General features: G+C 44.7%; 1 protein-coding gene across 10 annotated transcripts in view; it reads left to right on the top strand.

Annotated features, from left to right (window-relative positions):
- Positions 1-13,803, top strand: part of ATXN7 (ataxin 7) — a 134,622-nt gene that overhangs the window by 108,789 nt on the left and 12,030 nt on the right. For all 10 annotated transcript variants that reach the window (XM_025915983.2, XM_086697688.1, XM_086697686.1 and 7 more), the window contains 4 exons: positions 4,233-4,485; positions 6,588-6,847; positions 7,325-7,407; positions 12,346-12,611. In XM_025915983.2, the coding sequence (XP_025771768.2) occupies positions 4,233-4,485; positions 6,588-6,847; positions 7,325-7,407; positions 12,346-12,611 (862 nt within the window). The remainder of the gene's footprint in view (positions 1-4,232; positions 4,486-6,587; positions 6,848-7,324; positions 7,408-12,345; positions 12,612-13,803) is intronic.

Here is a 13,803-nt window from a genome sequence, read left to right as displayed (position 1 = left end):
CTTTGAAAACTCAACTTGGACTCCTCACCAAGCCACACTGCAGTTATGCTTAGCGCCTGGCCACCAGTTTTCCCACTTAATAAAAGGTCCCTAACCCTACCCATAACTTGCCCATTTCTCTTTTGATCTAGGAACAAACACTTTTTTTTTTTTTTTAAGCTGGAAGCCCAGTTTAAAATCTTATGAAAAATAAAGGCCCACAGTGAAAGGATGGGGAGACTCCAACTGAGCTGTAATTAAATGTTTTTTCCTCTTTGCTTTCTCTCAGAGAGTAAGCCAGATGCCGCCCTTTCCAGAGAATAAGTTACCAGACCATGATGTGAAGGAACAACTTTATTCAGCAGCATGACAAGGATTTGAGCTGGCACTTTTCAGCCAGAATCCGTTAATACACACGAGCACACACGTGCGTGTGCAACACACACACACACACACACACACACACACACGCAAGTCTGTTTCAAGTTTTAATGAATGAAAGAAATTCATGTAATAGCCATTCTTAGTTTTTAAATGTCTTTTATTACTGAAGTAGAAAATATAAATGTAATCGATACACCAGCTGATTTTAATGCTAGAAAGCTTTGATCCTTGATTTTTCTAGTGCAAAATCCCCAAAACAAGTGTTAATAGACTAGAAAAGAAGCATCAGCTGAAGAAAATGGCGGGAATGGACTATAATGGGAATAGAGAATTAAAAGGACAGACTTGAAGAAAGTTCTGCTGTCCTACAGCACACATTCCTAAGAAATTACTGCACTGTGCAACATTGTGTAATAGAATCCACATGAGACTCATTAGGGGAATGGGGTTACGGGCACAGCACTCAAAACTTCATTAGTGACTCACACAAAAAAGATAGGAACCTAACAGAAACAGTAGCACAGTTTTCCATGGATTAAATGGTTAAAAATAGGTGAATACTAGAAAACGAACCGACATTTGCTTCTGGAAGCAGGTGTTGGAAGAGCTGCAGCCTGTGAGTTACTCTGAAGTAGTGGACGGAGGTTATCTGAGATCAAGGGAAAGTTGTAGCACCAGTTGTGGGTGGGCGTGGCTCCTCACATCCACGGTGAACTGGGATGCATGGTGGGTGCTTGGGGGAGGGGTGTGTTTTGTGTATGCCCATGTGACTAGGTGCAGCCAGGTGTCATTTTCTGCATTGGCGCAGTACTTTTTGCAGATGAAATCTTGTGAAAGCAGATGCAGTATTTCATTATGTTCAAATTGTGCCTCAGTATATCAGTGGCTTCAGAATAGATTTACTTTCTGAAAATAAGCTTTACGAGCAAAACTGTATTTCATTAGATTGAGAATCTTATTTATATCACTTGATATCAAGAGTAAATACTTTTCAAATACTTTAAAATCACATTTACTCTAAGACACTTGCTTGAGAATTCTGATCCCCAGAGAATAGTGAAAGGGGTGTACTTCATAAAAGTAAGTTTTAGTTGGGAGTTTTCTCCCTGTTCATACCACAAACATGGTATTATTCTTCCTGCAGCACACACTTGTCCTCCGTGAGAAACAGGATGATTTCTGTGGGTGACCATGGAGGAATATTTTAATATTTATTTAAATGTATATAGAAAAAGTACATAACAAGCTCATCAGACCTACTATTTCATAGATACTGTTGTTTGGAGAAATAGTTCCCAGTTGAGGGTAGTACCCTGCGTCACATTGGGTGATATGAGAATGGATTGGAGGGTAGGTTCAGGCTGCCCCTGGCAGAGGGGTATCACTGCTGGTTAAGGGGCAGGGGACAGGACCTCTGATCATCCTGAAATCCTATACAAGAATTGTCCTGTCCAAAATACCAGTGATGCCCCCAGAGAGAGACTGGTTAATGGCTGAGGAGGAGGAGAGAACAGTAGAGCTGATAATTTAAATAAAGATGTTAAGTAAAAAATACTATTTTATGTGGCTTTGGTAAGAATGATGGGAATAATTTGCAGTTGATGGAAGTCCGGAAAGCAGTAGTTGAGGACAGGTAGCAGCAGTGAGCTTTATTTAATAGACCCTGATAGAAAGCACCATGTGCCAGGCAGTGTTCTCATTGCCCTACAAGTGTTAACTTACTCAGCCGTGGCTAATGGTTCTGGAGCATTAGCCTAGTATAAGGCTGCTCTCAACCTTGACTGCACAGTGGAATCACAGGGGCACTTATAAGAGCCTGCATACCCAGACCACACCCCAAACCAGTTAAATCAGAATCTCTCTGGGTGGGACTCAGGCATCAGTATTTTTTAAGCTCATAGGTTATGCCACTGTGTAGCCAGGGTTGAGAACTACTGGTCCACGGCTGTTTGAAATCACTCCTCCTCACAAGACAAGCTGCACCGATGGTGCACATGTTAAGTGAAGGTCTGCTCCATGCCAGGTCTCACAGAGGCAGAGATGACCCAGACAGGAAGTTTCACCATCCAAGGAAGGCGGCAGAACTGGAAACAGATTTTTACGGTCCTGCCTGACAAGTGCTGGTGCTTTGGAAGGATATTCAGATAGTGTTTGGGGATCACAGAGGGGAGAGAAACTAAATTAGAAAAGAAGAAAAAGAAACAAAACCTCAGATACCAAATTTGGAAAGTTACTAAACTTAAGTTATTTTAGTTTTCCTTTCCATGCACACAGCTTTCATCAGAGTAAAAAAAAAAAACAAACACACACACACACACGCAAAAGCAACAGGCGCTTAAAATCACTGTCAATTTAGGGGTGCCTGGGTGGCTCAGTTAGTTGACTGTCTGACTCTTGATTTCAGTTCAGGTCATGATCTTATGGTTCATGGGTTTGAGCCCTGCATTGGGCTCCTCGCTTACAATCCAGAGCTTTCTTGGGATTCTGTCTCTCACCTCTCTCTGCTCTTCCCCCACTTGCACTCCCTCTGGCAAAATAAATACATAAACCTAAAAAAAAAATCACTATCATTTTAGCCATCCTAACTTGCTTTTGGCCTTTGTGCGGTCTGGTTGGACTATTGGAATTTTGTCTGTAGATCAGCATTATAATTTTGTCCTGTTGTGGAAGGTTCTTAAATACCTCATAAAGCATTGTTTAACTAATGGCCTTCTGGGAGTAAGTCATCTCAGCTTCCCAGAGAGCCTCAGGACTGGTTTAAAAAAAAAAAAGATTTTAGAAATAAACCGTTTGTGCAGTGCTGATAGTCACTGATTCCAGTTTGCTTAATTTTTTAAATATTCATATAGCTTCTGTGAAGTGGTAAGTAAATGTTGGATCACGTACATTTTAAAACTTAAAGCCAAGCCATGTGTCATTTTAATTTAATTTAATTTATTTATTTTGCCACATGTCATTTTAAATCACAAGTTTAATCGAAGGCAGTCATCACAAGGTACTTAAGTAGATAAAGTTCCTAAATAATTGACTTGTTTCCGATAGTGCCATTCCTCAGCAGCTCTCAATTTATTTAGTATGGATTGCTTTATGACCAGAAAACCTGATTCTCCAGTGGGTAGACTTATTTTCAGGTAAACCTGTGTAGTCTGTACTTAACTATGAATTACTTCCGGGTTTAAAAAACCAGCGTAGCTCCTCGTGGTATTTTTGTCTTCTGCCTTTGGCATCTTAGCAGTGTGAACCAGAGCTATGCCATCTGTACCCAAATGAGATTATTACAAAAGAGGGAGTAAAATGATTCACTGGAAAATTTCAGCACAGGTTCAGAGGATGATAAAATAACCCTAGAAACATTCTTATTTGGCGTCACATGCTAGTGGGTAGGGACAGAAAAAAAATTAAGGTACAACTCGTTTTTTGACATTTGCGATTCAAAAAATTGGAAAGATGCTATGCTAGAAAGGAAGGAAGGAATCGGTGTGGTGTCAGTTCGTATAGCTGCGTGGATGAACGAATAATTTGCCTCTCTGACTCCTTGTTGGAGCGAGTGAGGTTCATTTCTAGTATACAAAACCAAATATTCTCAGGTTTAGAATGGCTCTTTAATTTCCTAATGGCTATCTGCGTATGATAAACCGCTTTATGCTGAGATGTTTCCGAAGCAGAAGGACCAGTTCCTAGAATCCTAAATAAGTCTGTGAGGCCTAGATAAGCCGTTTCTGAAAGCTGCTGAGTGAAATATATTTTCACTTAGTGACGCATATTTGAACCTAAATGTGTTGATTTCAGGGGACTCTTCCAGGATTCCATTGGAGACTTGCCTGAAACACAGTGTCTTTTTTTTTTTTTTCTCCTGTTTTTCTTTTCAGAAAGAAGACACAGCTCGTCCAGCAAGCCTTCTTGGGCCGCTCCTCCCACTTCAGTATTTCCCTTCTTCCCTTCTCTGTCCAAAAGCAAAGGAGGCAGCGGAAGTGGAAGCAACCGTTCTTCCAGTGGAGGTGTTCTAGGCGCATCCTCATTAAGTTCCAAGTTGCTGAAATCACCCAAAGAGAAATTGCACCTCAGGGGGAACACCAGGCCAATGCATCCCATTCAGCAAAGTAGAGCCCCCCATGGTAGAATGTGAGTATGGCCCAGAGGGTTCTTCGAGCTTCCCTGCCTGTTGTGGAACTGTGCACACCAGTAGCACCTGAAACTGTTGTGAATCATGTGGGGATTCTGTTCCTGTTTTGGGGAAAGTCAAGTGTATGTTGTTTCCTTTTGTTTCCCTGTCGTATTTTGGGAGACTTCACAAAACAGCAACAGCAGTAATAAGGTCAGCGGTACTTGTTGATTGACTCTTTCTTGTGCGCCAGCTGTGGAAACTTGGCTCTTTTTGTGGGCTGTCATTTCATTATCACAACAACCTTATGAAACAGGTCTGGTTGTTATGCCCATTTTGCAGATAAGGATGAAGGACACGTAATGCGGTCGAGGAGCTTTAGCCAAACTCTGCAGGCAGACAGGCCTGGGTTCACACGCCCCTTCTATCACTTTCTAACTGCAGGGCTTTGAACAAGGCCCCGTTGCTCTCACAGTTGGAGAGTAACAGCCAGTGTGCAGTTATTGGGAGAAGTAGAATTAATACAGCAGTCTCAAGCGCCTGGCGTCATGTCTGACCCATAGGAGACAGTAAATGAATGGACGCTGGTGCTTCTTCTGCTGCCATTGATAACGGTAGGAATAAAAAAGTGAGGTGATTCGTAGATGCTGTTCTGGGATTTTCTGGAGCCTGCAAAGCAGACAGGGAAACAATGCCTTCCTCCCATCCCCTCCCCACCCCACCCCCGCCAGTCTTGGGTTCACATCACAGTAGTGATGAGGGAAGACCGGAGGAAGTTCACACCACCAGGCAAGGCTTTGGCACGTTGGCACAGTGGATTTGTAGGCTGCCAGGCACCGTGCGGTCACGTGAGGGCTCAGCCACGTACTCCACAGAAACCTATCTTGCCTCGTCATGGTAGCCCTCAGCCCTGGTGGCGGGTGGCTTTTCCCTGGCCTGCCTCCCTTTGGAGGGTATGCCCCACATCTCCGCCCCAAGGTCTGCTAACCTGGCTAATCTCAGGGCAGTATCTAGCACCTGCTGCCGCTCACGGACCTTGCCAGCTGGGAGAGGCCATCGCTTCTTGCAGTGCGTCTCTTGCTGTCGGGCTGTTCCAGGTACAGCTGTTTGGTGCTGTTTGTCCCGGTTGCTAAGCCCCGCCCCCCCCCCCCCCATTTGTCAGAAGTACAAGTACAGCAAGCTTGGCTTTCGTTCCTGGACCTTTCCGAAAGCCAAAGAAAATGCCAGTGCTATGTGTAAGTCACTCGCCAGCTTAACAGCTGTTTGAGCACGGACTCTACTGAACAAAGTTTAGAAAACCTCATCAATCTGAATCTTCTTTATTTGGAGCTGGGTTTAAGAGGGGGACCAGGCCAACTGGTAGCTCCATACCAACATTTGCCATCCAAATGCTAGTGTCAGTAAGATTCCCAGAAAAATTAATTCTTTCTTAGTGGCACAGGTATTCAGTGCTCACCAGCTGTGTGCCAGACACTTATATTCTGAACTCTTATTATAGAAACTTTTTTCAGAGACTAGAGAATTATCACTTCAGTGACACATTACATAACTAAACATTGGTGTCCCTCACTGATGGGCAGAGAGCCTCTTCTCAGAGATCTGGTTAGGCTCATTTGAATTCATGTATGTCTTTAGTGACATTTCTTGGACATACTATCTAACTCCAGTTATTCTTGCCCCTATTCACTCAGTTTGATTTGTTTTGATGGATCCTTTCTTTAAAATGATAGTTCTCTGAAGATATTCTCTAAAGGTTTTACAGATAGTCTCTGGTCCTTTTAGACCCTTTCCCGTTTTGCGTCTTACAGGAATTGAGTTGGGTATCAGGCTTAGTTCCCCTGTGGACTCATGCGTAAGATTGTCCTGGATGATGAAAGACCACGTCAATCCGATGGTCCGCTGGAGTTTTTTTGCCTCCCCAGAAGGGCTTCTAGTTTGAATGAACGTGAATCGTACTGAGTTTTCGGGGTAGTCCTGACACATTTTCAGAAGTCGCCTTTGGGAGCCTAGCCCTGTGCAGGGCGTGGGTAGATCCGGGCTCTGACTTCAGCCCTCTAGCTCACCATTCACCTGGGGCTGCTGGCGCCCTCGGGTGCTGATGTTCCGCTTCCCCCTGTGACAGCATGACGCCCTCTGTCAAAGTGGAGAAGATTCATCCGAAGATGGACGGCACACTACTGAAATCTACGGTGGGGCCGACCTGTCCTGCTACTGTGAGTTCCTCAGTCAAGCCTGGCCTTAACTGCCCCTCGATACCAAAGCCAACCTTGCCTTCACCTGGACAGATTCTGAATGGCAAAGGGCTTCCCGCACCATCCGCTCTGGAAAAAAAGTCTGAAGATAATTCCAGTAACAGGAAATTTTTAAATAAGAGATTATCAGGTAACTTCACATTTTTTCTCTTCGTGTTTCTCTGTATATAATTGGGTATTCACGAGGGAGCAAATGGACTGCTGTCTGCAGGTCCGCTTTTTCAAAACTGGTCAGCTTCAGCTTTACGTGGAAGTTCCTTAGGTGCTCTGCCTTTGCTCTTCACTCTTGCTTTTAAAGTACACGTGTCTGTGGGTGATGTAAAAATAGCTTTCGAGCGGTGTCTTTCTGAATGGAGCGCGGCAGGAACGCTGACATGCACACTTCCTTTCCCGTCAAGCGATGGCAGTAGTCCCCCGCGCTCTTTGTGGCGTCTCTTGCTGCGGCTTGGCAGCACTCGCACGTTGTCTATTTTATATTTATTGATGATGTCGTAGATTTTATTCAAGTTAGAATTTGCCTGTTTTGAGAATCGTTCTACTGTTGTCAAAACTAATGAAGGATGAGCCCATCGATGAGCCCATTGTAATGTCTGTGTGCTTTTGGCAGAAAGAGAGTTTGATCCTGACATACACTGTGGGGTCATTGATCTCGACACCAAGAAGCCCTGCACCCGGTCTTTGACATGCAAGGTAGGTGGGCTCCTCGACAGGGCTGGGCACACTGGTGAGTGAGTGCAAGGAGCTGGGATCGATGGCATTGCCCCAAGAGGGGATCTGATCCGTGGAGCGTTGTGGGTATTGTAAATGAAGGGACGAAGAACGCCTTGCGTTCAGGAAACGTGGAGCCTTTTGTTACAAACTGCCACCGTAAGAGACGTTTTGCTTCCAGTGTCCTCTCCAGGGGAATAGTGTTGTTTCCTAATCAGTCTGTTATTTTCGAAGACTGAAAGTATTTCTTCAGAGAGATTTAAAATGAGAGCCTACCCTTTACTGTGGTTTAAATTGTATGGATTGAAAATAAGTCCAGAAATGTCCTTGGTGTATGTGTGAATACTCTTAAAATGCTCGTGCAGGGGCGCCTGGGTGGCTCAGTCAGTTAAGTGTCCGACTTCAGCTCAGGTCATGATCTCATAGTTCTTGAGTTCGAGCCCAGCGTCGAGCTTTGCGCTGACGGCTTGGGGCCTGGAATCTGCTTCGGATTCTGTTTCCCTCTCTCTGTATCTCCCTTGCTCACGCTCTGTCTCTCTCTCTCTCAAAAACAAACATTAAAATAAAAATGCTTGTGTAATCGGTGGCTCTTAAATTTTAAAGAGCCACTTTAAAATAATCTGATTTTGAGATACTTATTTTTCCAGTTCCAAAAAAGTACTGTGTAACATACAATCTAACTTACGTATAAAGCTACGAAAATGTTACCATCCTCCTTTCTGTCCTGAGTTTTCCTTTAAAATGCCAGTATGCTAATAAGGTGGTATATTTGCTGCAAAATAAGAGTTGAAATGGGGTGGCTTCAGTGGAACCCCTGCATGAATGAGCACATATGCTTACATATGTTTCTCTGGAGAGTATCCCCAGCTATCCTTCAGAAGAGTCCAAAAACTATTGAGAATCAGTGCTTTAAAGTAACTTGAAAACCCTTGTTTGATAGAGGGAGTGAAAACTGTAAAAAATTGTGTTTTCTAAAAATTAATAAAATTTTTGGTGTATTATTTTAAATCTTACCGAAGATTATGTTTGGATGAAGGACTTCAGGCCCCATTCCACCCCCTAACGGAGGAATGTTAAAATCTTCAGAAAGTGGAAGTGTTGTTTCTTGTTTTTGTTTAATGTTTGTTTAGAGAGAGCGAGACACGGCAGAGGCAGAGTGGGAGGGGGACAGAGGATCCAAAGTGGGCTCTGTGCGGATAGCAGACAGTCTGATGTGGGGCTTGAACTCATGACCTGAGAGATGGTGACCTGAGCCAAAGTCAGACACTGAACAGACTGAGTGCCCCAGAAATGTTGTTTCTAGGTAGTTCTTATTTAAAAAAAAATTTTTTTAATATTTATTTTTGAGAGAGAGCGGGCGAGTGCGCATGAGCAGGGGAGGGGCAGAGAGAAAGAGGGAGGGAGACACAGAATCCGAAACAGGCTCCAGGCTCTGAGCTGTCAGCACAGAGCCCGATGCAGGGCTTGAACTCATGGACCGCGAGATCATGACCTGAGCAAAAGTCAGAGGCCCAACCAACCGAGCCATCCAGGTGCCCCTAAGTGGTTCTTATTTTAGTTTAAATGTCAAATTTAATTTTAGCGTGTAGATTTTATCTTACAACAGTGGTTCTGAATCTTTAGAGGAAAGGCGCTGGCTAAGAGCTCCTTTAAATATCTAATTAAAAAAAATTACAGACCACGTTCCCCAAGGAGAAAATACACACACATATATGTTCTGAAATTGGCATTCCGTCTCAGGGTTCACAGATATCTTACCCCAAACCTCCCACCCTTGAATCTCTAGGCTAAAAACGCCTATCTCAGGACAGATTGCTTTTATATTTATTGAGCACCTGTAGTGGTCTCTTGTTTGAAGGTAACCGCTCGAGCTCTGTGGAACTAGATGCCCCATTGTAGCTGCCCCTGAGGGAGTTTGTGAGGGCGGGCCTCAGCCCCGTGCCACGCTACGATCACAGCTTGCCAACTGCTCTCGGCCGTCTTCCCGCCTGCCTGGCTCTCAGTACATGGGTTTCCCGATATTAGGGTGCCTGAGGCCAATGAAGGATGCTTAGTTTATCCACGACGCCTTCCTTCAGTCAGCTCTGGTGGGGCATGCTGGTGAGCCAAAAGCTTTATCAATACATAATGTGCAAGACTGACCAGCCTTCCTCCCGAACCTTTATTGACGGGTAAACAGGCTTCATGTGGATCCTGCGGTGTTCTCCTATCTTCCTTTTCAAGTCGTGTGTGCTCTCCCTGTGTTCTGTTTCGGGTGTCGTCTCTGTGTGAGCATGTATCTGCAGCCCTGGTGTGTCGTGAGTTTGGCATAGAACTGGCAGGCCTGGCCTTGTGCAGGTTGCCCTTCCTTTCCTCCTGTGTTCTGTTTGTCCCTGATTCTTCCTTTCCCTGCCTCTGTTTTGGCCTGAACCTGTTAAGCTGTGGAGGGCTGCCCATGCCTGAGTGCCTCTGCTGAGTGTCTCCCACCATGCTGCCCAGGTCTCTCCTGCCTCAGACCGACAATGTAGTCCTTCTTCTTCAGTGTCAGGGGACTTGGTGCTGCCTGCCCCCGTCACTCGTTCCCTCCTGTCTGCCTGCCACCCTCGCTGTCATCTCCTCGCTTCCTTGTCTGTCTGATGTCCTGTGTCCTGTCCTCTCTGTCTTCCATACAAATAGATTCTAGCTCTGGTATTCTTGCCCATTCAGTCATTGTAGAAAGTTCTATTGCATATATCTTGAGCACAGGCCTCATTCTGGGTCTCAGTGGACACAGGCTTTAACAGAATCCAGACACCGTCCCTAGCCTTGAGGGGCTTACAGTCTAGTGAACGAGATGGAGGTTCACTTCGTGATCACTCATGTATGTGTGAAGTGACCACTGCTGAGTAATAAAAAGGAAGGAGGCCTGTGTTATGACAGCCATCAGTAGGGGGACTGAGCCAGGGAAGTGTCCTTTGCCGTAGCAGAGCTGGGCTGAAATGAACATGATTTATCTGGGTGAAGAGGGTTGTTAGAAGCCCATTAAGCAGCATGTGTAAATATTCTGTGATGGGGCAGAACAGACACGTTAGGACCTGAAAGGCCAGCCAGGAGGTTGAAGAGCAAGAGGAAGAGGCACTTTGTATGAAAGGAGTGGGCGGCAGTGAGCCACGAGGAATAGAGGACCCCGTTACGTACCCAGTCGTGGCTGCGTGGTACTTGGGTAGCCGTGAAGAGTTCTGATAGGAGTGAGGGGCTCAGTGGAAATCCTTCCGATTTAGTCTTCAAACCAAGCTGGGAAAATATTGGTCACCTCTGCCTCCTTTCTTGGCTTGACTTTGCTATGTTAAGTGCTAAGGGACGTTCAGAGACAGATGCTTCGACATCTGTCCAGAGATAGGCAGGTGGACCAGTGATGTTATATGTTCATTCATTCAACACATATTAGAGGGCCATTATTTTTACATACTTCTTGTCTGAAGCATTTACTGAGTGCCCAGAGCACTAGTAGGTAGCTAGTACAGCACTGAACAAAACAAAGTTCCTTATCTTCATTTAGGTTACTTTCTTATGAATATATTACATATTAAAGGAAATAAAGTGAAAGTTTAAAAAGAAACTAAAGTCACTGATGTAACTATCTCTGCCAGGTTAAATTTTGAGCAGACCTCGTGTTCACTGTGTCCAGTCAAGAGGTAGGTTGTTACTGAATTGCAGAAGGACAGTTAAAGCCTAATTCCCCTCCAACCCCTAAATTATATCAAACATAAAAGCTTATAGAGCAGCAATACATTTGTATAATGTGTAGGACCATAAACACACAGCACAATTTGTGTTACTTTTGTAACATAAAAGAGTGAAGGAAATCTATAGATGAATTAACTTGTATTTACGGTATGTGATTTGGGGTCACTGTCTACTTACATTTTTGACAGACTTAAGACCCCAGCAGTAAGGAATAGTCAGGTTAACTTGATTTTATCTTCTTCTAGGAATAGTGTTAGTCCCAAGGGAGCCTGAAAAGGCAAACAAACAAAAACAGGAATTATCAAATGCATTTGGTTTATGAGCCTCAAGCAGGGGGTTATGTTAGTTACCCTGTTGGCATGACTTTTCTTTTCCTTGATGTGCCCATCTCCCAGTTCTGAAATGGATGTCTTAGCTGTAGAAGTGCTGTCTGTCCATCTTCTTGATTTCCATAGTGAGTGTCTGTTTATAGGGATTCACTCTGCTTCATTGCCCCTTCGTGTTCACAGCCTTTCTCCTCGTGGCTTTGTAGTCTCTATGTCTCCCCAGGCTTCCTCAACCAAAGCAGGATGCTTCCCTGCTTGCAAGATGCTTTGAGCCATTTTCTCTTGACATGGCATTTTCCCTGGAATAGAGAGAAACACTTGTCTAATTTTTACTTTCTAGTTGTTACTGGAAAAGGACACTTTTTTTTTTTTTTTTTAAAGTAAGCTCTATGGGCAACATGGGGCTTGAACTCACAACTCCACGATCAAGAGTCACATGCTCTACTGACTGAGCCAGTACATTTTTTTAGGGCATAAGCATTTCTTCCCTTTTAATATTTAAAATGTAAATGGCCCAGAAAAGGATTTTTCTATTTGAGCTGGTAAGAGCCCCAATAAGTAAACTGTTACAATGGCAATGTCACCTGTTCGTTTCTACTGTTTGCCATTCACTTATATACCCGGTGGCACAACTAACATTCCTTTTTTCTTCTGTGGAAATAGCCTCACCAAATATGTGCTTCTACTCTAGCTAAAGAAAAAAGGTCACCGTCCTATGATTTTTAGCTTACCAGATGGTGAACAGCATTTATGCTGTTGGTCCAGATTTCTTGTTTTGTTTTTTGTTGTTGTTGTTGTTGTTTTTAATTGGGAATGGTGTTTTTGGATATATGATAGAGAAAAAATTATTACTGAGATTCCTCAGTGTTTCTATTTTTTTGGTCTATAGACACATTCCTTAACTCAGCGGAGGGCTGTCCAGGGTAGAAGAAAACGATTTGATGTGTTATTAGCCGAGCACAAAAACAAAACCAGGGAAAAGGAATCGATTCGCCATCCGGACTGTCAGCAACCAACGCAGCCTCTCAGGGACCCGCATCCCGCCCCTCCTAGACCTCCACAGGAGCCACACCAAAACTCTCACGGAGTGATTCCTTCTGAATCAAAGCCTTTCGTAGCTAGTAAACCTAAACCTCACACCCCCAGTCTTCCAAGGTAAGTCAAACCCTCCAGCTCTATCCTTCCTTTAAAGAACAGACTGGCAGACACTGTGAACCCCCAGTGCAGTTATGAGATCGAGGAGTGTACATCAGGCTCACTCTAAGAAGATGAGAGATTTTTCTAATTGGGTTTTGAGGGAAAAAAATTGTCGAGTTCATCAGTAACTTCCAACCAGGGCTCTTCTGGGCCAAATGCAAGCAGCACGAAGCAAGAGTGATCAGTGTCAGGTGTCTATTCTTAACCCCCCTGAGCAGGGCCCAAAAGCGGGTGCTGACCGCAGGTTAGTGACTGGAATATTTCACATGGCTTTGGCAGCAGTTTCCCATTCATTTGTCTCACTTGTTGCAAAAATACGGCAGTGGGAGGCCTTGCTGGGGATAGGCATTCAGCCTGAGTTTTTATAGCATCCCTTTATCAACCTATGTTTTCATTTATTCATTTGGGACCTTGGCCTAAGCACATATTAGGCATTTTAGCTGTTTAGTAAGTAGTGGACCAGAATGTCTTATGAGAACTTCCCTACATACCTCAGGGACAGTGAAGGTGGTACATGTGCATTTGCGCTTGTGTATTTAACGAAGTTAAAGTCACGGACCCTGTACCAAATTTCCAGAGAGAAAGGGAAGAGAAAGGTGTCAAGAATGAGGGCCTTCACTGTCGGCCACTGGCAGCAAGAACTTCGGCCTAGGAACGTGCCAACTCTTGGTTGCTGTGCCTAACCTCCCCGCTCGCGGGCCTGCCCCGATGTGAGCCCCGGGTGTGAGCAGCCCGGGGGGGCACCCTCGGAGGTGGCTCCCGAGAATGTGGCCGAGCCCGGGATGTCAGTTCCTTGGCACAGCCTTCCTTCGGCCATCTTCTCGTTGAAATTTTTCCGTCGATGCAAAAGTCAGCCTAATTCTAGAATCAGCAGGCATGTATCCATGTAGGAAGCACTCCGTGCCGCTCTTGGCGGTAGGCCGTAGATGGTCCACGTAAAGCAGTGATGCTGCGTCCTCCTCTGAGCGCCTCCTGTCCCTCTCGAGTGCGGAGCACATTGCCAGCTATCGAGTTTATTGCCTCCGTAACCCTCATCCAGGTGAAATTTGAGGAGGAATCAGAGAAAGAATTCTCTTAAATTCTACTTCTATTTCCCCTTCTTTGGGGAGAATACAAGAGGCCCTGAGCCACCCAGGTGGCTGTAGAAGGG

Source organism: Puma concolor, chromosome A2 (assembly GCF_028749965.1).
Source record: "Puma concolor isolate L17-30 chromosome A2, mPumCon1.1.hap2, whole genome shotgun sequence".
NCBI classification, from domain to species: Eukaryota; Metazoa; Chordata; class Mammalia; order Carnivora; family Felidae; genus Puma; species Puma concolor.
This window is presented reverse-complemented; position numbering and strand designations above follow the sequence as displayed.